The sequence below is a fragment of the Schistocerca nitens genome, chromosome 4 (assembly GCF_023898315.1).
Source record: "Schistocerca nitens isolate TAMUIC-IGC-003100 chromosome 4, iqSchNite1.1, whole genome shotgun sequence".
Lineage (NCBI taxonomy): Eukaryota > Metazoa > Arthropoda > Insecta > Orthoptera > Acrididae > Schistocerca > Schistocerca nitens.
This window is the reverse complement of record NC_064617.1, coordinates 387,651,230-387,678,933: the sequence shown is the minus strand read 5'-3', so window position 1 is coordinate 387,678,933 and position 27,704 is coordinate 387,651,230. Positions and strand designations below refer to the sequence as shown.

General features: G+C 38.7%; 1 protein-coding gene across 1 annotated transcript in view; it reads right to left on the bottom strand.

The window, feature by feature from the left end:
* LOC126251874 (choline transporter-like protein 1) overlaps positions 1-27,704 on the bottom strand; it is a 502,309-nt gene that overhangs the window by 86,201 nt on the left and 388,404 nt on the right. The window contains exons 3-4 of the mRNA XM_049952563.1: positions 17,341-17,451; positions 557-696 (exon numbers count right to left, since the gene is read on the bottom strand). Of these exons, the coding sequence (XP_049808520.1) occupies positions 557-696; positions 17,341-17,451 (251 nt within the window). The remainder of the gene's footprint in view (positions 1-556; positions 697-17,340; positions 17,452-27,704) is intronic.

The window sequence follows — 27,704 nt, the reverse complement described above, 5'->3', positions numbered from 1 at the left end:
TTTGTTCAATCTTATGTTATCTGTTTCTCTTGCTCCATATTCTCCATCTTCCCCTGGTACTACTTTCTTAACTTGTCTTCTAGTAGCCCCATACCCAGGCTACACTTTCATGTATAGATATCAGCTACCTCCGTTGCCCACATCTACAGCTCACACACTGGCATGATGTCCACTAATTCCTCCTTGCTTTTGTTCTTTCCTCACACCAAATCTCTGCCAGGTCTTTGCTGTCTATATCAGCTAAGACAACTGCACACCCCTGTTCAGCTGAGATAAAGTGACAGTTTTCTGAGCACATGCATTAGCTTGCTAGTGAATGATTTTGTACAATATCTCTTCATATAACTTCCTAATTTTCCCTTTCTATTTGCCTGACTGCTGCTCAGTGTTTCTTCAATTTGGAGAGTAGCAATCTCTCCTCATATAAATATTTGCTTACTAAGTATTTATTTGACATATTCTGGAGTCGAAACAGTCCAGTAGTATAAAAAAGTGAATTAAATTGTTACTTTCAATTTTCTTACTCTTGCACTAAGTGTTGCATATTTCAACTTACTTTTTGTCTCTGAGATCTGTATGTGTACATATTGAGGAGGTTTGTTTATTTTCCTTGCCACAGATGTATCCACAGTCATCATAGCCTTTAATAACTCTGTCAATATCTCCATGTATTGCACAGTATGCTACAAGTCCAAGCTGAAAATGAAGACATTAATATATTACTATTTGTGCCACAATAGATTTATACAAACACTATTTGTGAAATATGTATGCCTTTATAAGGAAGAAAAGATAGATAGGTGGGGGAAGGGTATCAAGTTAGAACCCTGTAGGTTAGCTGGACTTGCAAGAAATATCAGTATAACGATGGTCAGTAACATTCATCTACAGGCTTTACAGTTTGAATTATGAACTACACTAAGAAAATTCAAACAATCAATGCTTACATATAAAGCTCTCTTACTAACCAAAACAGCTACAGGATAATCCTATCAACTTGAGTTACTGATGAATTAAACTCATTATAATAGACCTTCAGTACTACGAGCTGAATGAGCTCGTTAGAGACACATTTTCCAATTTATTTCGTTCGATTGGTACATCTATTCCTTGAAAAAATCAAATTAGTTTACAAAGGTCTTATTGTTGGGTAGTAGCTATGCCAGGAGAATGTCAGAAGTGGCACAGAACTATCTGGGAGGTGATTAGCACCAGGTAACTACAATTGAAACCACAACACCATGAAGGCATGCAAGGAACATATAAATGACATAAGGTGCGCTACATGTTTGGATATGCAAATAATTATCATTTCAGTGAAACTGCACAAAACAGAAGAAGTAATGCCATAGAAATTCTGTACATAATGAATTATGTAGTGGGTTTCTCATTCAGAAATCACATCTGAATGTTGTTTGTTTGTGAGAAGATCGTGTTATGCCTCATGAAAGAAGGAGAAACGTCTTCCAGAGTGTATTGGAATCAACAGCAACAGGAGATTGCAGCTTATAATTTGATATAGATTAGATTAGATTAGATTTACTTTCATTCTAATTGATCTGTAGTGAGGAGGTCCTCCAGGATGTGGAACATGTCAGAAAAACAACAATACATGACAAATATTTACAACTAAAACAAATAGGCTAATGTACCATTCCACAGGCCCCAAGTGGAATGATCGTCATTTTTTAATGAACACTAAGAGTCATTTTACAAATACTAATGCACTGAATTTAAAATAAAAAAGTTTTTTATTTATTTATAAGGTAATACAACTACTGTAATACTTATTTACAATGAACACATTACTGCACTGAAATGGTGCAGAAGTTAGATTATACTAACACACACACACACACACACACACACACACACACACACACAGAGAGAGAGAGAGAGAGAGAGAGACACACAAATTTTCAATGAACACATTACTGCACTGAAATTGTGCAGAAGTTATGTTGTACTTATATACAAATCAGTTGGTTTTACTAAGAAATTCATCAATGGAGTAGAAGGAGTTGGCCACCAATAAATCCTTTAGGCTTCTCTTAAACTGAATTTCATTGGTTGTTAAGCTTTTTATGGCTGGCAAGTTATTGAAAATGTGTGTTCCTGAATAATGCACACCTTTTTGTACAAGACTAAGTGACTTTAAATCCTTGTGAAGATTATTCTTATTTCTAGTATTGATTCCATGAATTGAGCTGTTGGTTTGAAAAAGTGATATATTTTTAATGACAAATTTCATTAAGGAATAAATATATTGGGAAGCAGTAGTTAGTATCCCCAGTTCCCTACACAGGCTTCTGCAGGATGTTCTTGAGTTCACACTACATATAACTCTCACTGTACGTTTTTGTGCCCGGAAAACTTTAGCTTGGTTTGATGAATTACCCCAAAAAATAATCCCATATGACATTATGGAATGAAAGTAAGCATAGTATGCCAGCTTTTTCATTTTTATATCCCCTATGTCTGACACAATTCACATTGCAAATAGAGATTTGTTAAGATGCTTCAGCAGTTCTGTGATGTGCTCCTCCCAGTTGAATTTATTATCAAGCCGTAATCCCAAGAATTTAACACTGTCCACTTCTTCTATGTGCTATCTGCTTGTCATCGTATGTTAGGCATATACTTGTGGGACACCCCTTACAAGTTCTGAACTGCATGTAGTGTGTTTTTTCAAAGTTTAGTGACAAAAAATTGGCTAGGAACCAGTGATTAATGTCCACAAATATTTTATTGGCTGATCTTTCTAAGACTACACTTGATTTGCTATTTATTGCAATGTTTGTATCATCGGCAAACAAAACCAACTTGGCATCTGGTAATGTTACTGATGAAAGGTCATTGATACACACAAGAAAACGTAAGGGCCCCAAATGAACCTTGTGGGACCCCACATGTAATTAGTTCCCAGTTGGATGATGCCTGATAGCTTGATACATGTCTCTTTCCCAATAACACCCTTTGTTTCCTGGCAGAGATATAAGATTTGAACCATTTTGCAGCATTTCCTGTTACACTATAATATTCTAATTTATTTAAAAGGATATTATGATTTACACAGTCAAATGCCTTTGACAGATCACAAAATATACCAGTTGCCTGCAATGTTTTGTCTAATGAATTAAGTACATTTTCACTGTAAGTGTAGATAGCCTTCTCGATATCAGAACCCTTTAGAAATCCAGTGACTTTGACAGTATGTTATTTGAGATGAGATGGTTATGAAGCCTATTGTACATTACTTTTTCTCAAATTTTTGAGAATGCTGGCAACAGTGAAATTGGATGGAAATTCTGTATCTTTATCTTCTTAACTTCAGCATATTTCAACCATTCAGGAAATATTCCACTGATAAACGATTGGTTACACAGATAGCTTAATATGTTACTTAGCTCTGAATCACATTCTTTAATTAACTTTGTTGATATTTCATCATACCCACTAGATGTTTTTGATTTTAAAGATATTATGATGGACATTATTTCTGTTGGGGTAGCGAGGGTCAAATTCATATTATGGAAGTTACTTGAAATGTCTGGTCTAAGGTAATCCATAGCAGCATCTACCGAACTTGACAACCCCATCTTTTCAGTAACAGTTATAAAATGTTTGTTAAAAAGTTCTGCAACACTATACACATCTGTCAACAATGTATCATTTACTCTTAATGCTATTTGTTCCTCTTCATGTCTGGTTCTACCGGTCTCCTCCTTCACTATATACCATATTGTCTTTATTTTGTTATCTGATATGACTCTCTTTTCCTTGTAATATATTTGCTTTGACATCTGTATTACAGTCTTTAATATTTTGCAGTATTTCTTATAATGTGCTATAGCATCAACATTGGAAATGTTTCGGATTGACAGATACAGTTTTCTTTTTGTTTTACAATATACCCCTATTCCTCGAGTAATCCATGGCTTCTTTGTAGACTTTGCTCTAACCTTGGTAAGTTTTGGGGGAAAGCAGTGTTCGAATAAGGTAAGCACTTTATTAGCAAAAATGTTATATTTTTCATTCATGCCATGACCACTGCAAACATTAGTCCAGTGAATGTCTCTGAGGAGTGTCCTAAAATAATCAATTTTTGGCTTACTGATTACCCTCTTGAGCTCAGATTTAACAGATTTTATATCCTGTTCAGTATAAACATTTAACAGAAGGAACTGCATGTCATGGTCTGAGAGGCCATTGACTATTGGTTTTGTAATATAATTTTGTTCATTGGACTTTTCTATAAAGATATTATCAATGGCTGTTTGTGAGCAAGTGGCTATCCTAGTGGGGAACTTTACAGTGGGAATTAAGTTGAATGATAGTGTTACTAACTCAAATAAGTTCTTATTGGGAGAGTCTTTAAGGAAATCTACATTGAAATCACCAGCAACCACTATTTCTTTGTTTTTGGTTGTTAAATGGGCCAGTACAGCTTCAAGGTGGTTGACAAACAGATTTAAGTTACCTGCAGGTGCTCAATATACACTTAATATTATGAAGGATTTTTTGTGAAATTCTAATTCTGTTGCACATGCTTCCATATGCTGTTCTAGGCAAAATTTATGAATGTCTATGTTCTTAAATTTATGACAGTTCCTGATGAATGTGGCAACTCCTCCTTTCTCCATTTATGATCTACAAAAGTGAGATGCTAACCTAAACCCTGTAACACTTAAAAGTTCTATACCAGTGGTCACATGATGTTCAGAGAGGCAGATTATGTCAGCTGGGTTTGAAGACTCTAATTCATCTATGCAGATAGTTAATTCATTAATTTTATTTCTCAGTCCTTGAATATTTTGATGCAATAAAGATAGCTGACATTTCTCATTGACTGAGTTAAAATTGGGTGGAGATGTAATAAGCTGGAATTATGTTTTTTGATTTCTTTCTCAAACTGAAGGTTTGTTTCAGTTCTAACCTCTCTTAAAATTTGCTTTCTTTCTGTCCTCCCTACCCTAAAAAAGGGTCTTTTCTGAATCCTATAACCACTGGTATTTTACCACTCATGACAGTGCCTCCCCCCTTTAACTTTCCTGCTATTTCCCCAGCCAATTTACCCTTCCCCTTCCTGATGAGGTGAAGGCCATGCCTAGTATAATCCCACCTACTGAGAGAGTCAATATGAACCACACCAATGTGTGACCCCGCACCCGACATGAGCAGCCGTTCCAGCTCCAAATTAACTCTCTTGACAGAAGAGTTCAAATGAGGTCGGTCATGGCGCCCAAGAACAGATACAAACTCAACACTAGTATGCTTCGATGCTGATGCAATCTTCACCAGGTCACACTCTATACTGTACCCAGGATCTCTGTCAATACTGTTACCTGTCCCATCCACTATAACCACGCTGTTTGCATTAGTCGAGATTTCAAAACTGTCATGCAAATATGCAATCAATGGGTTCAGGAAGTCTGTTAAGTGCTGCGATGGATCTCAATGGCACATAAGGACAGACTTAATGTTCATTGTCCATGCATGATCACATTGCCTTGTCATAAAACTTGTGTCAAAAAATGAGCTTGTTTCCAGCAAGACAAGTATCCACACTATCCACACAGACACTGAGATGAAGTGTGGAGCACCAAAGAATGTCATCATGGTGATCAGTGTTGCAGCTTCCCCTGACATGACACAAGAGAGAGGCTTGCTGACAATAGTATGTCCAAGGACAACACTGGAAACGAGAGTGGTACCACACTGTCTTTTCAGATGACTCCCAGATATGTGTACAGCTTCATTATGGACATCTCCTTGAGTGAAGATTTTTAGGAAAATGAAAGGAGTTAGATTGGATTCATCATTGTCACATGGGACAAGCATCTGGTGTGATGGTATGGGCACCCTACGCAATCAACTCCGGTTTGAATAGCTGGTGATTTGGACAGTAGGTGTTACATTTCCGATATGTGGCTGTATCTTTGGGGTCTTCGTGACATAATCTTTCAACAAGAAAATTGAGATCACCTGTTGTCCTACTGCCCTCACCTACCCAGACACAGAGTTGTTTGCCTGTTGCCTCAGCCATCAGAGTATATAGACCTCTCACTGAATGAAAAAATCTGTTCATTAGCTGCTAAGAAAATGTCCCACTGCCAGTTGCCAGCCATGTTGACTGGTGAACTCCAGCGAGTTGAAGCAGCATGGAGTGACTTGTCCATACCTGTCATCCAATCTCAGTTTGACTTGATGCCCAGCCAGGTTAGAGTTATTGTTGGTGACAGAGGTGGCAGCTCTGTGCATACTCCCAAATCACCTAAGAACTTAATCATGTTCCTTACTACTATACTGTATACCCACAATACATAAAAGTTTGTTATTTGCTTTCATTTATGATGTTGCAATTTAAAAGGCCTGAAGTGTAGTATTTTAAAGCCAAGTCAGCAAAGACACCTGTGATTTTGACTCTTTGGGAAAGATCTTGGAAAAGAACACCATGTAGTAATAGGGAATCCATATGGCATTTAGACAATGACCTCAATTGTGCTATCAAAGTTGAATCATGCACATTGCTGCAAATGCTCCTCCCACCAACGTGAAGATTGTGTTGCTCTTTCATTCACATTATAGACCTGTAGAAGCAGTCTGTGAAATTTTTAAATTCAGAATTTGGAAAATTACTCAGGAAAGGGAGGGGAGTATGAACAATACCTCACTCCTCACTTGGTTGCACCAAATGTGGTATGGTTTGCATCAGAAGGATTCTGGTTAAGCAATTATTTGCACAGCTAATTAACATAAGCACCCGGTCTGGTAAAGGCAGATTCCATTCTCTCCCTGTGATTTCCATTGTGTACTCAAGGACTTTTCAGGGTAAATTCATCAGAGAGTCAGACCTGTGGAATAAATATACACATATCAAAAGTTCTGCATCACCTTGGTTCCCAGAGTTCTGGAACCTGTACAGAAAATTGGAACAGAGATCAACATAAACATCATTTCCTCCCTTTTTATTGCTCATGAAAACCACACATTGAATGTTGTACCACCACACAGCGAGACCTTCAGAGGTGGTGGTCCAGATTGCTGTACACACCGGTACCTCTAATACCCAGTGGAATGTTCTCACATTGATGTATGACTGTGTTTGTCGTGGCATACTATCCACAAGTTCATCAAGGAACTGTTGGTCCAGATTGTCCCACTCCTCAACGACGATTCGGCGTAGATCCCTCAGAGTGGTTGGTGGGTCATGTCATCCATAAACAGCCCTTTTCAATCCATCCCAGGCATGTTCGATGGGGTTTATGTCTGGAGAACATGTTGGCCACTCTAGTTGAGTGGTGTCGTTATCCTGAAGGCAGTCATTCACAAGATGTGCATGATGGGGGTGTGAAATGTCATCCATGAAGACAAATGCCTCATCAATATGCTGCCGATATGGTTGCACTATTGGTCGGAGGATGGCATTCACATATCGTACACCCATTACGGCACCTTCCATGACCACCAGCAGCGTACGTCGACCACGTATATGGCCACCCCAGAACAGCAGGGAACCTCTACCTCACTGCACTCACTGGACAGTGTGTCTAAGGTGTTCAGCCTGACTGGATTGCCTCCAAACACTTCTCTGGCAATTGTCTGGTTGAAGGCATATGTGACACTCATTGGTGAAGAGAATGTGATGCCAATCCTGAGCAGTTCATTCGACATGTTGCTGGGCCCATCTCTAGAGTGTTTAGGTTGCAAAGATGGACCTCACCATGCATGTCAGGAGTGAAATTGCACATCATGCAGCCTATTGCGCACAGTTCGAGTTGTAACGTGGCGTCCTGTGGCTGCATAAAAAGCATTATTCAACATGGTGGCATTGCTGTCAGGATTCCTCTGACCCATAATCTGTAGGTAGTGGTCATCCACTGCAGTAGTAGCCCTTGGGTGGCCTGAGCAAGGCATGTCAGCAACAGTTCCTGTCTCTCTGTATCTCCTCCATGTCCAAAAAACATCACTTTGGTTCACTCCGAAATGCCTGGACACTTCTTTTGTTGAGAGCCATTCCTGGCACAAAGTAACAATGCGGTTGCAACTGAACTGCGGTACTGACCATCTAGGTGTGGTTGAACTACAGACAACATGAGCCGCGTACCTCCTCCCTGGTGGAATGCCTGGAATTGATCGACTGTCAGACCACCTCCGTCTAAGAGGCACTGCTCATGCATGGTTGTTTACATCTTTGGGTGAGTTTAGTAACACTTCTGTACAGTCAAAGGAACTGTGTCTATGATACAACATCCACAGTCAATGTCTATCTTCAGGAGTTCTGGGAACCAGGGTGATGCATAACTTTTTTGGTGTGTGTAGTTACAGCTGAAACAGATACAAGAGAAACAAAATACTGAAAATCAGAACATCACAAGCAAATCACTGAAATTGAATGGATGCATCTAAATGGATACAAGTAAAAATTCTGCTACTGTAGAACTAGTGAGAAAAAAGGAGTAGTGGTTATAATGCAAAAAATAGAGTAAGTTCCAGGTCGCCCAGGTTCATGCAGCATATTGTGTTGAAGAGTGTTTTGAATTCTTCATCACAATAAAGGATCAAAAGCACACAAACTAGCAGCATTGAAAGTTTACAGATCACCAGCAAAAAATGTCTTTAGCTCCATAATGAAACTTGACTGGAGAATGATCACTCTTCGTGGAGTCTTTAATGTCGATTTTCTGTCAGGTAGGTCACCTAGAATTGTTGTATCTAGTGTTGGATTATTTAACATTCCAAAAAACACTACACAAATTGCAGGTCAAACAACAACAACCATTGCAATTTATTTTTAGACCCTACAAATTTTACTGATTTAGATATAAAAGTGATAGTCAGTGGTTTATCTGGCAATGGTGATCAAATGTAAACAATAAGAGAGAGATTTATCTAATTCAAAGAACAAACTGTAGTTAAGAGCTGCAACTTAATTACAACCAATATTGCTTTTCCAGTCTGTTATTGAAAACGTTAAAATTTTCAAACTCCAAGAGTACAGCAAGAACAATTTATAACACTATTAAACAAGAAGCTAGCAAAAATGATGGTGCATATTACATTGAGGGCACAGAAAATAACAGGCAACACACTGAAATCATTGACATCAAATTCAATGATTACTTTCCCAGAGTTTCAGCAATCATATCATCCACTAACAAAAAAGTAAATACAGATGCATCAGATTTACTTCAGCAAACACCATATGCAACACCTACAAAGATTAGTATCAAAACTACAGCCCCTAAGGAGATTAAAAAATTCACCAGGTCACTAAAAAGGAATAATTATGTTGAGTATGACAGCGTTGGCTATTTAGTCTTTTTCTCATGGTCACCTCCTAATTGGTAGTCCTCTCCTAGAGATCCAAATAAGAGACCAGTACGGAATCTTTTGCCAATGGAGAGAACATCAGGACACTTTTTTCAATTACAGGCCACATTTCCTGTGGATACACATTACATATCTTTAATGTAGTGGTTTCCATTGCCTTCTACATCCTCATGCCATTGATCATTGCTGATTCTTCTGCCTTTTAGGGGCAATCCCCCAATCCAAGGGCAATAGAGTGCCCTGAACCTCAGTCTGCTCTTTTGCTCTCTTTGACAAGCCTGTTGGCAGAATGAGAGTGACTTCTTATGCCACGAGTCTTCAGCCACCATTGCTGATGTTTTTTATTCAAAATTTAAGCAGTAGTAGGGTTTGAACCTGGGACTGAGGGTGTATTGATTTCTATTCAAAGACACTACCCTTAGACTACAGGTGCATCATGTTCTATCTGAAAATGAAAATGCTGAGGCTCAATCTATGTAAAGTGGGTGTCAGTGATGTGAAATGGAAAGAGGACAAGGATTTCTGGTCAGACAATTATAGGGTAATATCAATAGCAGCAGAAAATGGAATAATGGGAGTAGGTGTTATTATGAATAGGAAGATAGGACAGAGAGTGAGGTACTGTGAACAGTTCAGTCATAGCATTGTTCTCATCAGAATCGACAGCAAACCAACACTGAAATCAACAGTTCAGTTATATCTGCTGATCTCTCAAGCAGAAGATGAAGAGGTAGAGAAAGTACATGAAGATATTGAACAGGCAATTCAATACAATAAGGGAAATAGGGGATTGGAAAGTGATTGTAGCAGAAGGAGTAGAACAAAGGGTTATGGGAGAATATGGGCTTGGTAGTAGGAATGAGAGAGGAGAAAGAATAATTAAATCTGCAATAAATTTCAGGTGGTAATAGTGAATCCTCTCTTCAAGAATCACAAGAGGAGGAGGTGTACTTGGAAAAAGTAAGGAGGTACAGAAAATTTTAAGTTAGATTACATCATGGTCAGGCAGAGATTCCAAAATCAGATATTGTATTGTAAGGTGTACCCTGGGGCAGGTATCGACTCAGATCACAATTTGGTAATGATGAAGAGTAGGCTGAAGCTTAAGAGACTAGTCAGGAAGAATCAATGTGCGAAGTAGTGAGATACAGAAGTGCTAAGGAGGCTACAGGCACTGCGATAATGAATAGCTTGGTAGACACCTCAGTTGAAGAGGAATGGACATCTCTATAATGGGCAACCACAGAAGTTGGAGAGAGAACAATGTCGGTACAAGGAAAGTAACAACGAACAAACCACAAGAAACAGGAGAAATACATCAGTTGATCGATGAAAAAGGAAAGCAAAAGCATTTCAGTGAATTTAAGGAATACAGAAATATAAGTTATTTAAGAATGAAATAAATAGGAAGTGCAGGAAAGTTAAAGCAAGATGATAACATGAAAATGTGAAGAAATTGGAAAGAAATGATTTTTGGAAGGACTGACTCAGCATACAGAAAAGTAAAAACAACCTCATGTGAAATTAAGGGCAAGGGCGGTATCATTAAGAGTGCAATGGAAATTACACTGTTAAATGCAAAGGAGAGAGAGGGTAGGTAGAAAGTGTACACTGAAGGCCTATGAAGGGAAAGACTTGTCTGATGACATGACAGAAGAACAAATAGGAGTCATTATAGAAGAGATAAAGCTCCAGTATTAGAATCAGAATTTAAAAGAGCTTTGAAACACTTAAGGTAGAATAAGGCAAAAGGGATAGATATCATTCCATCAGAATTTCTAAAATCACTGGGGGAAGTGGCAACAAAGTGACTATTCACACTGTTGCGTAGAATGCATGAACTCAGGACATACATGGACTTTTGGAAAAACATCATCCACACAATTCCCAAGACTGCAAGAGCTGACAAGTGCAAGAATTATGGCACAATTAGCTTAACAGTTCATACTGCTGACCAGAATAATATACAGAAAAATGCAAAAGAAAAAAAAAGAATCTGTTAGATGATGATTAGTCTCGCATTAGGAAGTAGATGAATTTAAGGAATTCTGCCACCTATATAGCAAAAGAACCCATGACAGATGGAGCAGGGAGGACATAAAAAGCAGACAAGCACTCATGGCCAAGAGAAGCCTGCTAGTATCTAACGTAAGTCTTAATTTGCAGAAGAAATTTCTGAGAATGTATGTTTCGAGCACAGCACTGTATGGCAGTGAGCCATGGACCGTGGCAAAAATGGAACAGAAGATAACATAAGAATGTTGACAATTAGGTTGACTGATAGGGCAATGAATGAGGAGGTTCTCCACAGAATCAGTGAGGAAAGAAATATATGGAAAATGCTGACAAGAAGAAGGGACAAGATAATAGGTCATTTGTTAAGACACTAGGGAATAACTTCCATTGCACTGGAGGGAGCAGTAGAGGGTAAAAACTGTAGAGGAAGAGAGAGAGATTGGGATACATCCAGCAAATAATTGAGGATGTAGTATGCAAGTGCTACTCTGAAATGAAAAGTCCGATACACGGGAGGAATTCGTGGTGGGCCGCATCAAACCAGTCGAAAGACTAATGACTCTGGGATTGAGCGAATCACCTATAAATTACAGACCTATTTCCCTGTTTCCAGTCTTTTCAAAAGTTTTTGAGAAAGTGGCCTATAATGAACTACTGAGTCATTTAAATGAGCTTGTTAATCCTTATGCTTGTGTCTTCCTTACTGCATGATGAATAGACATTATACTGCATGTGGCATTGTGTGAATAAGGAGTAGCATGAAAGAATTTTACATGCATCTGACGTAAGAATTGCTACGCATATTGCACTTTTTAATACACAGGTGTCAGGATTGCTTGTTGTATTCAGTGGTGTCCCCAGACATCTCACCTTGTCCACTATGCAATTTCACAATGAAGGCTGCCACATTTCAGTCACCAAGGTAGAATCTAACATCTTGAGGGGTAAACCATAGAAAAGACTGAAGTTGATTCACCTAAAAACACTACACTTTGGTATTATGCAATCCAGTAATGACATTTAAATGCTGATTTCAATCTGAAATAATAACTCTTTCTGAGCAGTGGAAGTTGATGCAGTGGCAAGTGTGCAACCAGTTTAGATTGCAACAGACATTATTGAAGCATTGATGCATGCACAACCAAACTCATTGCACTGCCCTAGCATCAATCAACATTGTTCATTTATTCATTTATTCATTCCTCACACTCCCTATACCCCATCAAGAAGGAGAACTTTCAGAGATGTTGAATAAGTTAAGATATACATTAACAAGAAGCAAGCTAATTGTAGAAACTTAATCTGCACATTATACCAACAATACAGGGTGTAAAATTTAGAACATAGAGCTGCCATTATGGTATACATATAAAGCTGCAGATACTACAATATTAAATACCACAGTAGACAGTTCAGTAGGATGAATACGTCTAAAAACATCAACCACAGAAGTTGTAAAGACAAACTGTCGTAGGTACATGGAAGGTAACTGTGAAGATACCTTGGGTAACAGAAGAAATATTTCCGCTGATCGATGAATGAAGGAAATACAATAAAGCTCAGAATAACATTGCAATACAGCAATAAAATCCACTCAGGAATGAAATGTACAGAAACTGCAGTGAACCTAAAGAGAAAAAGTAGCAGAAAAAATTTGAAAAAATTGAAACAGCAATTGTCATCCAAAGGACAGACATCAGAATTTAGAGAAGTCAAAACAATCTTCAGTAAAATTGGAACCAAGCACATTAACAATAAGAGTGCAATGGGAATGTCAAGTGCGGAGGAGCAAAAGGATAGGTGTTAAGAGTACATAGAAGGCATGCATGAGGGGAAGACCTATCTGAAGATGTGATTGACAGGGAAATGGGAATGTGACCTAGTATTTGAGTCAGAGTTTAACAGAACTTTGAAAGATTTTCAATCAAATAAGATGAAAGACATAGACAAAATTCCTTTGGAATGTCTGAAATAATTGATCATTTGGGGAAGTGACAACCATACATCTATTCAAGTTGGTATGTAGAATCTACAACAGTGGAGAAATACTATCAGACCTTTGCAAGAATATCATTCACACATTATCAAAGGCAGGTAAGTATGAAAACTATTGTACTATTGTACAGTCAGAGTTGCTAGCAAGAATAATGTACAGAATAATGAAAAAGAAAACTGAGCATATGTCAGATGATGATCGGTTGGACTTTGTGGAAGGTCAAGGAACCAGAGGGGCAGTTCTGACATTGATAATGGAAGCAATCTATGTTGATAGGATCTTTCCACCTGGAAAAAGTGTACCATGTAAAATGATGGAAGGTGTTCAAAGTTCTCAGAAAAATAAGTGTAAGCTACAGAGAACGACAGGTAATATACAATCAGTACAAAAACCAAGAGAGAACAATAAAAATGGAAGACCAAGAATGAAGCACTTGCATTAAAAAGGGTGTGAGACAGTAACAGAGTCTTTTGTCCCTGCTGTTCAATCTATACATCAAAGAAACAATGACAGATATAAAGGAAAGGTCCATGAGCAGCATTAAAATTCAGGATGAAAGGATACCAATGATATTTGCTGATGACATTGCTATCCTCAGTGAAAGTGAAGAAAAATTACCAGTACAGGACTATCTGAATGGAATGAGCAGTCTGATGAGCAGAGAATGTGGATTGAAGGTAAACTTAGGAAAGATGAAAGCAGCAGGTAACACCAGAAATGAGATAAGGGAAAAATTTAACATCAAATTCAGTGACGAAGAAGTAGACAAAGTGAAGGAATTCTGCTACCTCGAATTCATGACAGCTGAAGTAAAGAGGACAAAAAATGCAGACTAGCAAAGACAAAGAGGGCACATTTGTCCAACAGAAGTCCAGTGGTATCAAACACAGATCTTAATTTAAGGAAGACACATCTGAGGATGTACTTTTGGAGCATAGCAATGTAGAGAAATGGATAACGGACAATGAGAAAACTAGAAAAGAAGACAATGGATATGTTCATGGTGTGGTGCTGCAGAAGATACTGAAAATTAAATAGACTGATAAAATAAGAAATAAGGAGATTCTCCACAGAATTGTTAAGGAAAAGAATATATGGCATACAATGACTAGATGAAGATACAAGGCGATACGACATGTGTTAAGAAATCAGGGTATAAGTTCTTTGGTACTGGAGGGAGCTGTGAAGGGTAACAGTATTAAGGAACACAGAGACTGGAATACACCCAATCAATAACTGAAAGGGGTTGGCCAAAGAAACTGCTAACCCTGAATTTAGTAAGGATTATTTGATCACACTATCTCTTATGTTGATGAATGCACCAAACATTGGCAACAAGTAGTTCCATGTGCAACACTCGAAAACACTCTCTGCTATATAAAGGGTGATTATAATTAAACTTTCAGAACGCTGTAGAAATAACACCACTGGTCAGAAAGACGTGAAATTGCAATGGAATATTATCTGAGAAGGGGGAAAACGTATAGCAGAAGAAAAAAAATAGTGTGAGAACAGATCAATAGATGGCGCTGTATGTGTCACAACACATAAATGAAAACACCTGTCATACACAATGACCCATTGAAGTTGGTATAAGCATGCCACATATGTATGGCTTTTCCTCCTTTCACGTCTGCGATGTTCGCCATTACTGTTGCAATGCAAGATTGCTCTCTGCTGTATTGCAAGAATGATGACTGAGCACACGTCGCTCTGCAGAAGTTCCGGACCCTGAAGGGTTTGGAAAAAGGCATTGGTCTGATGATTGCCATGGGTCAAGAGAAAATGATTCGGAAATTCGAAAAGATGAGTTCTTTTGGTGTGCAACCTGTAGATGGAGTAAATGAATTGATTCGACATCAGTGGAAGCAGTGTCCACAGCAATGCAGGAGGAGATGAGTGGTGGTGGGCAAACGTGTAGTGCATGGAGAACTGCCCTAACATTGGACATATCCGTGAGCACGGTGAGTAAAATCCTATGAAACATCCTTAAATTCTATCCATACAAAATTACCCATGTGCACGAGTTGCTTCCTGTTGACCTGCCAGCAAGAGAGATATCTTCTTTAGAATTTCTTGCTCACATGGAAGTGGACAATGATTGGCCATGGAAGATTTTGTGGACAGACGAAGTCCATTCCATCTGACAGGACACGTCAATACACAGAATTGTCGAAAATGGGAAACGGAAAATCCACACGCAAATCAACCAGCAACACTTCATCTTGAAAAGGTGACTGTGTGGCGCGGCTTCACGGCATCATTTATCATAGGGCCATATTTTTTCAAAGAGACAGGTGCTTCTGGCCCTGTTATCCGTACCGTCACTGGTAAGTGCTATGGTGTCTTTTGCGCAACCACGTCATTCCAGGTCTCCAACAGCATGGATGTGTGGATGGGATCATTTTTATGCAAGATGGCACACCTCTGCACATTGCAAATCCAGTTAAGCAGCTGCTGAAGCACCATTTCGGAAATGATAGAATTATCAGCTGCCATTTCCCTACAGCCTGGCTGCCCCGATCGCCTGATCTTAATCTGAGTGACTTCTGGCTGTGGGGCTATCTGAAAGATGTTGTGTTCAGTGTTCCGACTGCAAACTTAGCTGCATTGAAGGCGAGAATTGCACAATGCATTCTGAACGTGAGCTCAGAAACACTTCGATCAGTTGTGGAACATGCTGTTTCTCGACTTCAACTTGTTGCAGAAAATGATGGACAGCATATTGAACATGTTTTGCGCCAGTCACACGGAAATTAATAACCCAGTTTGATTTTGATTGATGCATTTTATGCGGTTTTTGGCCTCAGGACAATTAAAAACGGACGTGATTGATGCTTTTATGCAATTTTTGACCTCAGGACAGTTAAACCTGATGTGATTGATGTTTTTTATGAGGTTTTTGGCCTCAGAACAATTAAAAACCGATGTGAGTGATGCTTTTTGTGTGGTTTTGGCCTCAGGACAATGAAAAACTGATTTTTCCCATCCCATGTGATAGGACCTTGCCATGGTGGATGGGTTTATATAACTAACAGCATCACAACTGTACGCCCATGTACACTGAGTAGTACAGTTTGTTTAACATCAAACGTACACCTTAGGCATTGTTGTATGATTCATTTGTAACTTGTAGTCAACTACTATTAAATAATGCTACTTACACCCGTGCCATCTATTGCTACATTTTGTAACTGTTTATTTTTCTTCTGCCATACGTTTTCCACCTTCTCCAATAATATTCCATTGCAATTTGACCTCATTCTTACCAGAGGTGTTACTTCTACAGTAGTTTGAAAGTTTAACTTTAATTATAATCACCCTGTAAATAGCTTGATTCTGTTGTATTTATGTTATTGTCTTTGAATTTAACCAACACATACCATGAAGTAATGCAAAATACGCTCTTGTGGGTTAGTGCTTTCTTCTGCTGACTCCTTCAATAGAGGACATTGGGTGCAAATACTACTCTGAGATGACAAGATTGTCACAGTAAAGGAAGTTGTGGTGAGCCACATCAAATCAGTCAGAAGACTTATTGCCCCCCCCCCCCCCCCCAAACATACAGCTGGGCCCCAATCTACTTATACGGAATTGATACACACCTGTTTGTGTGATAGTGTGGGATGTGAGTATGGTTTGCAAAGCTCACAACTTTTTTTTCTTCAGTGGTGGCAACTGTCCCTTCCCCCTCCCTGGATACACCTTCGACTTAGAAGCATGTAAATGCTGTTTTATTGGATACATTAAAGTGACATAAAAATACTTAGCTTTCTAAGTACTAACAGATAAATAAATGAAACACACACACACACAACAATACAAAACTAGGTAAATCATGCAATCCTGAACAAAGATTAGATACGTCATATCAGAACATAATGAAATGTAGGTTACCAGTTCCACATTGTATATGCAGACAAAAAGTTTAACAGTGGTTAATGTTCTTATAAAATAGTGCAACGCTACATTCCAGTTATTAAATTTCATCTTACCAGTCCAATGCTGAATATTGTAAATAAAAGCAGGAAACAGATGTCTGTGCAATGTCTGTTCTTTGAAATTCCCTCTGACTCTGGATCATAGCTGCCTTTGCTCAAATTAAGCTGAAACCAATAGATCAAATTAATTATAGTGGAGTGTTTCAAATATAGCCTCATAATGTGCTTGTTTTTGTTTATGTAGATGTTAAAGATTTTGCAGACATTTTTGTAATGTCAAAGTCATTTTAATGAACACAAACAAAGCATGTAAAGTGTGCAAGAAGTCTAAATCATGTTCTGATCAAGTGACTGAGATTATTTAGTAAATTAACTGTATACTACAGTTTACCATTAGAAGCTGAAATGTATTTTGCCTCATAAAGGAATGACATAAATGTTTGACAAATTTTATTTCAACAGGAAAGACACTACTGATTAAAAAAAAAAAAAAGAATAATAGCTTTGGAAACACCCAAATTCCAACATTGTTTACAATCATTCATCTGTGAAATATGCCTCTTCATTTATCATATGTAATAATTAACACCTGTGAAATGCAAAATAAAGATTATTACTGCTCAAAATACTTTATAATTGTAGCTTGGCAAGACAAATGCAAACTTTTGATGTATGAAATGAACATAGTGGTACTCGCAAATTCCCAGCACAGCTCAGGATTTATGGTTGGTAGGAGGTCTGGAAAATAGGATACACTCAGCCTTGTGAGACCAAATGAGGAAGCAGAGGCTGCATGATTCAAAAGTTTCAACAACCTCAACTGTGGTGTAATGACCACATGCCCCTCCATATCACATGCAATGTGCTTTGGGTATAACGAATTGCAGGCTAGTCCGCAGCAAGTGGTCTGCAAAATCTGACTGCAAAGTTTAATTACTTAATCACTGACAAGGGTGGTGGAAGGTGTGTGACAGTTCTGAGTCAACACTGATCACAGCTACTGTACTGACAAAATATATCAGCTTGTGAAGCCTTTGCATGAATCAAAATACTTATTGGACATCAACAGTGCAAAACCTAATAACTTTCTTTATTAGTATACTTTTAATCAGTCTATGTAACTTTCTTTATATGATGTCAGACTGAATGAAAACCAATAATTATTCATGTGTAAATATCTCCACCCTGATCCACAAACTGTTTCAGTCACATGACTATTGCATTGTTGACAAAGGCATTAAGTTTCACACAGAAATGGAAAGGAAGATTAGGCCTTAAGGTCTTAGTGCAGATGGGACAAGAAGGGATGAGGAGACAGACAATCCTCAACTGCTGAGACTGCATGCTCTGGTGAGTACTGACCTCCCGGATAGTTAGCAACAAAAACTTTAACAACCATTCTCAGTAGGATGGCTTGCACAGACTTCATCGTGCTTTAGGGGCAAGGGAAAGACACATTTCAACAGATTGAAAAAAAAAAAAAGTTTTCATGAAACCTATTGTTCTATACTTTTGTATTAGTTACTACAGTGTGTTAGAAACCTTGTAAAATTAGACCTCAGTTCCTAGTAATAAAATGGGGGCTAAATTTTACACTTAAGCTGAAGGATACGGTACTTTTGCTGAAATATATTCTTGCCATTGGGCACTTTTCATCAACCTTTATTTTTAAATCAACTTAAAATGTTTCAGTGATGTAATACACCTATAACATATGTATGGATTGTTGTTGATGTGGTCTTCAGTCCAGAGACCAGTTTGATGCAGCTCTCCATGCGACTATCCTGTGCCAGCTTCTTCATCTCCAAGTACCTACTGCAACCTACATCCTTCTGAATCTGCTTACTGTATTCATCTCTTGGTCTCCCTCTACGATTTTTACCCTCCATGCTGCCCTCCAATACTAAATTCATGATCACTTGATGCCTCAGAACATGTCTACCAACCGATCCCTTCCTCTAATCAAGTTGTGCCACAAATTCCTCTTCTCCCCAGTTCTATTCAGTACCTCCTCACTAGTTATTTGATCTAGCCATCTAATCTTCAGCATTCTTCTGTAGCACCACATTTCGAAATCTTCTATTCTCTTCTTGTCTAAACTATTTATAGTCCATGTTTCACTTCCATACATGGCTACAGTCCATACAAATACTTTCAGAAACGACTTCCCGACACTTAAACCTATACTCGATGTTAACAAATTTCTCTTCTTCAGAAACAGTTTCTTTTCGATTGCCAGTCTACATTATATATCCTCTCTACTTTGACCATCATCAGTTATTTTGCTCCACAAATAGCAAAACTCATCTACTACTTAGAAAAAGTGTCTTATTTCCTAATCTAACTCTCTCAGCATCATCTGATTTAATTTGAATACATTCCATTATCCTCTTTTTGCTTTTGTTGATGTTCATCTTATATCCTCCTTTCAAGACACTGTCCATTCCATTCAATTACTCTTCAGGTCCTTTGCTGTCTCTGACAGAATTACAATCTCATTGGCAAACCTCAAACATTTCATTTATTCTCCATGGATTTTAATTCCTACTCCAAATTTTTCTTTTATTTCCTTTACTGCTTGCTCAATGGAGAGATTGAATAACATCGGGGATAGGCTGCAGCCCTGTCTCACTCTCTACCCAAGCACTGCTTCCTTTCCATGCCCCTGTATGTGTATGGATACAAAATTAATATTACAAACATGGAAACAGAGTTTTACAGTATTTCCTCTGTAACTGAAGAAAAGTTTTGTTGAGGATGTTGGTAGAGAAGTTCCATCTTTTACGTTTGGATCAGGAAGTTCCATCCTAAACTCATTCCTGTCAATATAGCAAATATAACTTCTTTTGAGGAAACCGATTCCAAGAATCTCCTTCCAGATATTTAACTTTGTAATTCTTGTCTTCTTCATGCCTTACAAATATGACTTTGTTATTTTCTTTGCTTACAAACTTCACAGATACAAAATCATTTATTTGTACTACTAAATGATCATCAGTTTTAGCTTCATATTTTCATTAAATGGCAAAAAATTGTATTACTAGAAATCAGGAATTTATTTCTATCTACACTATCAGATTCAGCTTGTAACAGAATAGTCATCAGCTACAACTCTTATTGCTGCCTCGAACTGACACCTTCCGGTATGGTATTACACTTCCTTCACTTATGCTTGTTTTAAAGTTCTTTGCTTTCTGTGTGAGCCTAGAACTACGGCTCAAAACAGTTGTAGTTTTTTTGTTAATGATTAGTTCCCATTCGAACATCGAAGAAAACTGCCTGCATTGTTTAACTTTGCAGGGGTCATAGTTATGTGTGGCAGGTTGGTACGTGGGTGACTGGGTGGTTAAGTGTGAGATTCTTACGAAGATGACAACGCATCTCCCAACAACTGATCTTGCTTTTGTTCACTGCCAGGTCATCATATACATTCTGCAAGCGCCTTTGAATATCTGTGATGCTCCAGTCCCCTCAACCCCGTCCCCTATAAAGTTTTCCCCCCCCATGAACCATGGACCTTGCCGTTGGTGGGGAGGCTTGCGTGCCTCAGCGATACAGATAGACGTACCGTAGGTCCAACCACAACGGAGGGGTATCTGTTGAGAGGCCAGACAAACGTGTGGTTCCTGAAGAGGGGCAGCAGCCTTTTCAGTAGTTGCAAGGGCAACAGTCTGGATGATTGACTGATCTGGCCTTGTAACAATAACCAAAACGGCCTTGCTGTGCTGGTACTGCGAACAGCTGAAAGCAAGGGGAAACTACGGCCGTAATTTTTCCCGAGGGCATGCAGCTTTACTGTATGATTAAATGATGATGGCGTCCTCTTGGGTAAAATATTCCGGAGGTAAAATAGTCCCCCATTCGGATCTCCGGGCGGGGACTACTCAAGAGGATGTCGTTATCAGGAGAAAGAAAACTGGCGTTCTACGGATCGGAGCGTGGAATGTCAGGTCCCTTAATCGGGCAGGTAGGTTAGAAAATTTGAAAAGGAAAATGGATAGGTTAAAGTTAGATATAGTGGGAATTAGTGAAGTTCGGTGGCAGGAGGAACAAGACTTCTGGTCAGGTGACTACAGGGTTATAAACACAAAGTCAAATAGGGGTAATGCAGGAGTAGGTTTAATAATGAATAGGAAAATAGGAACGCGGATAAGCTACTAAAAACAACTTAGTGAACGCATTATTGTGGCCAAGATAGATACGAAGCCCACACCTACTACAGTAGTACAAGTTTATATGCCAACTAGCTCTGCAGATGACGAAGAAATTGAAGAAATGTATGATGAAATAAAAGAAATTATTCAGATAGTGAAGGGAGACGAGAATTTAATAGTCATGGGTGACTGGAATTCGAGTGTAGGAAAAGGGAGAGAAGGAAACGTAGTAGGTGAATATGGATTGGGGCTAAGAAATGAAAGAGGAAGCCGCCTGGTAGAATTTTGCACAGAGCATAACTTAATCATAGCTAACACTTGGTTTAAGAATCATGATAGAAGGTTGTATACATGGAAGAACCCTGGAGATACTAAAAGGTATCAGATAGATTATATAATGGTAAGACAGAGATTTAGGAACCAGGTTTTAAATTGTAAGACATTTCCAGGGGCAGATGTGGATTCTGACCACAATCTATTGGTTATGAACTGCAGAATGAAACTGAAGAAACTGCATAAAGGTGGGAATTTAAGGAGATGGGACCTGGATAAACTGAAAGAACCAGAGGTTGTACAGAGTTTCCGGGAGAGCATAAGGGAACAATTGACAGGAATGAGGGAAAGAAATACAGTAGAAGAAGAATGGGTAGCTTTGAGGGATGAAGTAGTGAAGGCAGCAGAGGATCAAGTAGGTAAAAAGACGAGGGCTAGTAGAAATCCTTGGGTAACAGAAGAAATATTGAATTTAATTGATGAAAGGAGAAAATATAAAAATGCAGTAAATGAAGCAGGCAAAAAGGAATACAAACGTCTCAAAAATGAGATCGACAGGAAGTGCAAAATGGCTAAGCAGGGATGGCTAGACGACAAATGTAAGGATGTAGAGGCTTATCTCAGTAGGGGTAAGATAGATACTGCCTACAGGAAAATTAAAGAGACCTTTGGAGATAAGAGAACCACTTGTATGAATATCAAGAGCTCAGATGGAAACCCAGTTCTAAGGGAAGAAGGGAAAGCAGAAAGGTGGAAGGAGTATATAGAGGGTCTATACAAGGGCAATGTACTTGAGGACAATATTATGGAAATGGAAGAGGATGTAGATGAAGACGAAATGGGAGATACGATACTGCGTGAAGAGTTTGACAGAGCACTGAAAGACCTGAGTCGAAACAAGGCCCCCGGAGTAGACAACATTCCATTGGAACTACTGACGGCCTTGGGAGAGCCAGTCCTGACAAAACTCTACCATCTGGTGAGCAAGATGTATGAAACAGGCGAAATACCCTCAGACTTCCAGAAGAATATAATAATTCCAATCCCAAAGAAAGCAGGTGTTGACAGATGTGAGAATTACCGAACAATCGGTTTAATAAGCCACAACTGCAAAATACTAACACGAATTCTTTACAGACGAATGGAAAAACTAGTAGAAGCCGACCTCGGGGAAGATCAGTTTGGATTCCGTAGAAATACTGGAACACGTGAGGCAATACTGACCTTACGACTTATCTTAGAAGAAAGATTAAGGAAAGGCAAACCTACGTTTCTAGCATTTGTAGACTTAGAGAAAGCTTTTGACAATGTTGACTGGAGTACTCTCTTTCAAATTCTAAAGGTGGCAGGGGTAAAATACAGGGAGCGAAAGGCTATTTACAATTTGTACAGAAAGCAGATGGCAGTTATAAGAGTCGAGGGACATGAAAGGGAAGCAGTGGTTGGGAAGGGAGTAAGACAGGGTTGTAGCCTCTCCCCGATGTTATTCAATCTGTATATTGAGCAAGCAGTAAAGGAAACAAAAGAAAAATTCGGAGTAAGTATTAAAATCCATGGAGAAGAAATAAAAACTTTGAGGTTCGCCGGTGACATTGTAATTCTGTCAGAGACAGCAAAGGACTTGGAAGAGCAGTTGAACGGAATGGATAGTGCCTTGAAGGGAGGATATAAGATTAAGTCGGGTGATGTTGAGGGTATTAGATTAGGAAATGAGACACTTAAAGTAGTAAAGGAGTTTTGCTATTTGGGGAGCAAAATAACTGATGATGGTCGAAGTAGAGAGGATATAAAATGTAGACTGGCAATGGCAAGGAAAGCGTTTCTGAAGAAGAGAAATTTTTTAACATCGAGTATAGATTTAAGTGCCAGGAAGTCTTTTCTGAAAGTATTTGTATGGAGTGTAGCCATGTATGGAAGTGAAACATGGACGGTAAATAGTTTGGACAAGAAGAGAGTAGAAGCTTTCGAAATGTGGTGCTACAGAAGAATGCTGAAGATTAGATGGGTAGATCACATAACTAATGAGGAGGTACTGAATAGGATTGGGGAGAAGAGGAGTTTGTGGCACAACTTGACCAGAAGAAGGGATCGGTTGGTAGGACATGTTCTGAGGCATCAAGGGATCACCAATTTAGTATTGGAGGGCAGCGTGGAGGGTAAAAATCGTAGGGGGAGACCAAGAGATGAATACACTAAGCAGATTCAGAAGGATGTAGGTCGCAGTAGGTACTGGCAGATGAAGAAGCTTGCACAGGATAGAGTAGCATGGAGAGCTGCATCAAACCAGTCTCAGGACTGAAGACAACAACAACAACAGTTCCCATTCAGCTGTGCAGTTCTCTTCAGCATGCAAAGAACCAAGCTGTATACTTGTTCTTGAACTGACACCTTCCAATACCTTATTAAATTTCCTTCACTTATGCTTGCTTTACAGTTCTTTGCTTTTCTTGGTGTAAGCCTGGAGCTACAGCTCAAAACAGTTTTAAGTTTTTTGAAAGATTAGTTCACATTCAGTTGTGCAGTTATCTTCAGCAAGCAAAGAACCAGGCTATATACTTGGTCTCTGGTGCAATCATCTTAATGAATAGCTCGTTCATAATTGTTAAGAAAATCGGCGACGTCTTTATTAAAAGCTAGCTGATTGCTCTTGACAAGTTCGTGTTTCCTAGTTGTTATTCGGTGAGTTGTCGGTGCAGCTCATGAAACCCCTGACACAGAATTCCAGCTATTACATTTACATTCCTACTATGTACTTTGTTTCGGCATAGTCATTTTGTGCAGGGCAACTGATATACAAGCTGTCATACTTATTTGTATTTGTAAGTCAGTCCATGCTCACATTCTTCATCTGCAGAAAAAAGTTCTTGAGCGACTACTTTGGATGATAAGCTAACAACCTGATGATGCTCATGTCTGATCACTATTACCTTAATATCAACTGCATATCTGCATCATACTCCATATAGATCTGCAGCAACTCAAAAGACATGCCATCTATTACTGATTTCATAGCCTTTGCTGTTCCTTTCTCACTCCCCTCTACTACGCTGCTTTCTGTAAGGTCACACCAAACTTTAAAAGAAAAGAACTTTGTTCTAGTCATTCCATAAAGTAATATATATTTGCCTATATAAACTATTTACTTGGGCAGGCAGTATATTTCAACAGTGTTCAAATCCACTCCCATGGGTTCCCTGAAAGCTGTCCCTTATATTCACATTGAAATTAAAACACTGTTTTTTATTTTAAAAAAGATATTTCAAATGATTTAATGTATATTTGACTGCAGAGTCTCTTAGTTAATTTGATGAATAAATCGCATTTACCGGTACCTCACTAGATATTCTGTAACAAAAATGAAGTACTGAAGGCAGACTCAGCTTTAATTTTGCGCAACACTAAACTGTATCCATAGAATGACAATCCTCTTGAGGATAATAATGGGAAGAAACTCGTTGCCAGATATTGCTATATTGTGGAACTTGGTCGTTTGCCTGTTGACAAGCTAAGCAGAGGCTGCAGTAATAGGAAATTCAAATTGTTGAAAGGTGCCTACAGTTCATATGTGTTCCCGTCTCCTTTACATTACACCGAGAAACATGTTTAACTTCCACCCATTATTCTTGTACATAACTACTCCCACAATGTCGTCAATGAGGTTGCGAATGTTTCGAGGTTCGATAACTTTCGAGTGAATCTGAGGTGTTTCGGGAATATTACGGCACTTGAAGCTGAGACCGAGCCACACCTGAAACCTGATTTTTTTCGTAATAATAAGTCAAATGACAATCATATCGACAACAAAATAATGTTTTCAGTTGTATCATATTCATGAACATACTCGATGCGTAATATTTCCTGGGTAATCGAAATGTTCCCCGGTTTGTAGCGGGACGGTACCATTACATCTTGGTGGCATCTTAAATGATGAATGAAATATTGGCGTTGTGTTACGTTACAAAGACCACAAGAATGCTTACGACCTAACAACAATCGTCTAAGATAGTACGCCTGCAGTTCAGTGTAGGTAAAACAGCAACACATCGTGGTTCGGCGGGTTGCCGCTTGGGCTGTTGCAGGCGATTTCGGTCACCGTTACGTAGCGCAGGAATTTCAGCACAAGAGACGAACCACCAATTATTGCACAAACAGTTATTCCTTGATATCAGTTATTTTTTGGTGGCATCTTAAATGATGAATGAAATATTGGCGTTGTGTTACGTTACAAAGACCACAAGAATGCTTACGACCTAACAACAATCGTCTAAGATAGTACGCCTGCAGTTCAGTGTAGGTAAAACAGCAACACATCGTGGTTCGGCGGGTTGCCGCTTGGGCTGTTGCAGGCGATTTCGGTGACCGTTACGTAGCGCAGGAATTTCAGCACTAGAGACGAACCACCAATTATTGCACAAACAGTTATTCCTTGATATCAGTTATTTTAAACGTTTAGTAATAATTGGCAGTTAACTGAGCTGTGATTGGCTGATTTCATAATTCTGAAGATTGTGTGCCGTAATTTGCATTAACCTTCGCAATACCGGTGGGGGTGCCCACCATTTGAAAATATTGTAATCTAGTCATGTACATTATATTTCAAAATTTTGAAAAAAAAATTTATTGTTTTTGATGTTCCCCTATAGCAGACTACATAATTGTTTTGAATTTTTCAGTAAAACGTAACCCAAGAATTCAAGTCTTAGTAATGAATGTGACTTTTCGCAACAAATGTCGTACTCGTATTTTCAAGTTCAGGGCGACTCTTACACATATACTTACCTTTAAATGGTATGTTGCGAAAAAACAACAATTAACTAAATATGCATTTTTTTGAAAATTTCGTTGTTTTGTTCATGTAATACCTCTTCCCTTTGTGTGCACATTACGGGAAATGAGTTAGTATTGGTAAGATGGTGCTAAAAATTGATGTCAGGTTCTGGACCCGACTTATACATCATTAGCAATTTAAAAATGATGTTGTTCGTAAAAGTTAACGACAGCAAACGCTTTTTTTACATTTTTTGTAGTGAGGATAAAGAAGCCCCCTCCTCCCACCTTGGTAGTACGCGTTAAGGAAACAGCGTTAGTATTTTTTGGGTTAACTAACGTGGAACTGGCTGCACGGCCTTCCGGCCAAAAGTCAAAATAAATAAATAAAACTTAGGTGGGACGAAATAAAATGTTTTAGCCGCCGGCGTATTAAATATTCATCAAAAAACGTCGTTTTCAAACAATTTCTTAAAATATCATGACGAATATAAACTGTTGGCATATGAAAACTATACTTTCGAAAGCAACAAGTAACATGTAGCTCAGTGACTGTAGGAAAGTTATAAATTTAACTTCTGCTACATTACACTCGCTGCAAGAAGTGTAGCACTATAGATCACCAAACAAGATAACTGCCTGACGTGCCTACACAGTCGTCAGATCGGACATGTCTCCTTTGTCTGTTTTCTTCCTTGTAAAATAACAAATATCATTGCTGGCCTACTTACAGATGCGCCACTGCCATCCGACAGCGACACTTCACAAGCTATTGAGAGGTGCTATAATGTCCTATTCACCTATTCTGTAACCAGAGCTGCCTACCTGGAACTAACCACCAGCTCGACAACAGAAAGATTTTTACTAATGCGTGGCGGGGTTCCACACACTGTCTACAGTCGAAGTGCCCACATTCTTCATGTTGCTAACCCACAGATAATAACACTCGAGATGGATGTCTGTTGACAGTCAGCTCTACTTGTTTCGTTGTTTAGTTTACAAAAAGCGACTTCAGGAGATTCTTAAATCCCAGGGCTGGCAAATGGTCAGCAAAATCAGTAAAAGTCAGTATTTTGCAGATTGACGTTTCTAGTCTGTATTTTTCAGTTTTTGTCTGCAAAGTCAATTTCTTTGCCATGGCTTTTTTTTTAATTTACGTCATATGAAAAAAAGTTTATAGCTGGTAAACTGATGTTTTCGGTGGCAGATAGACTGAAAAATCAG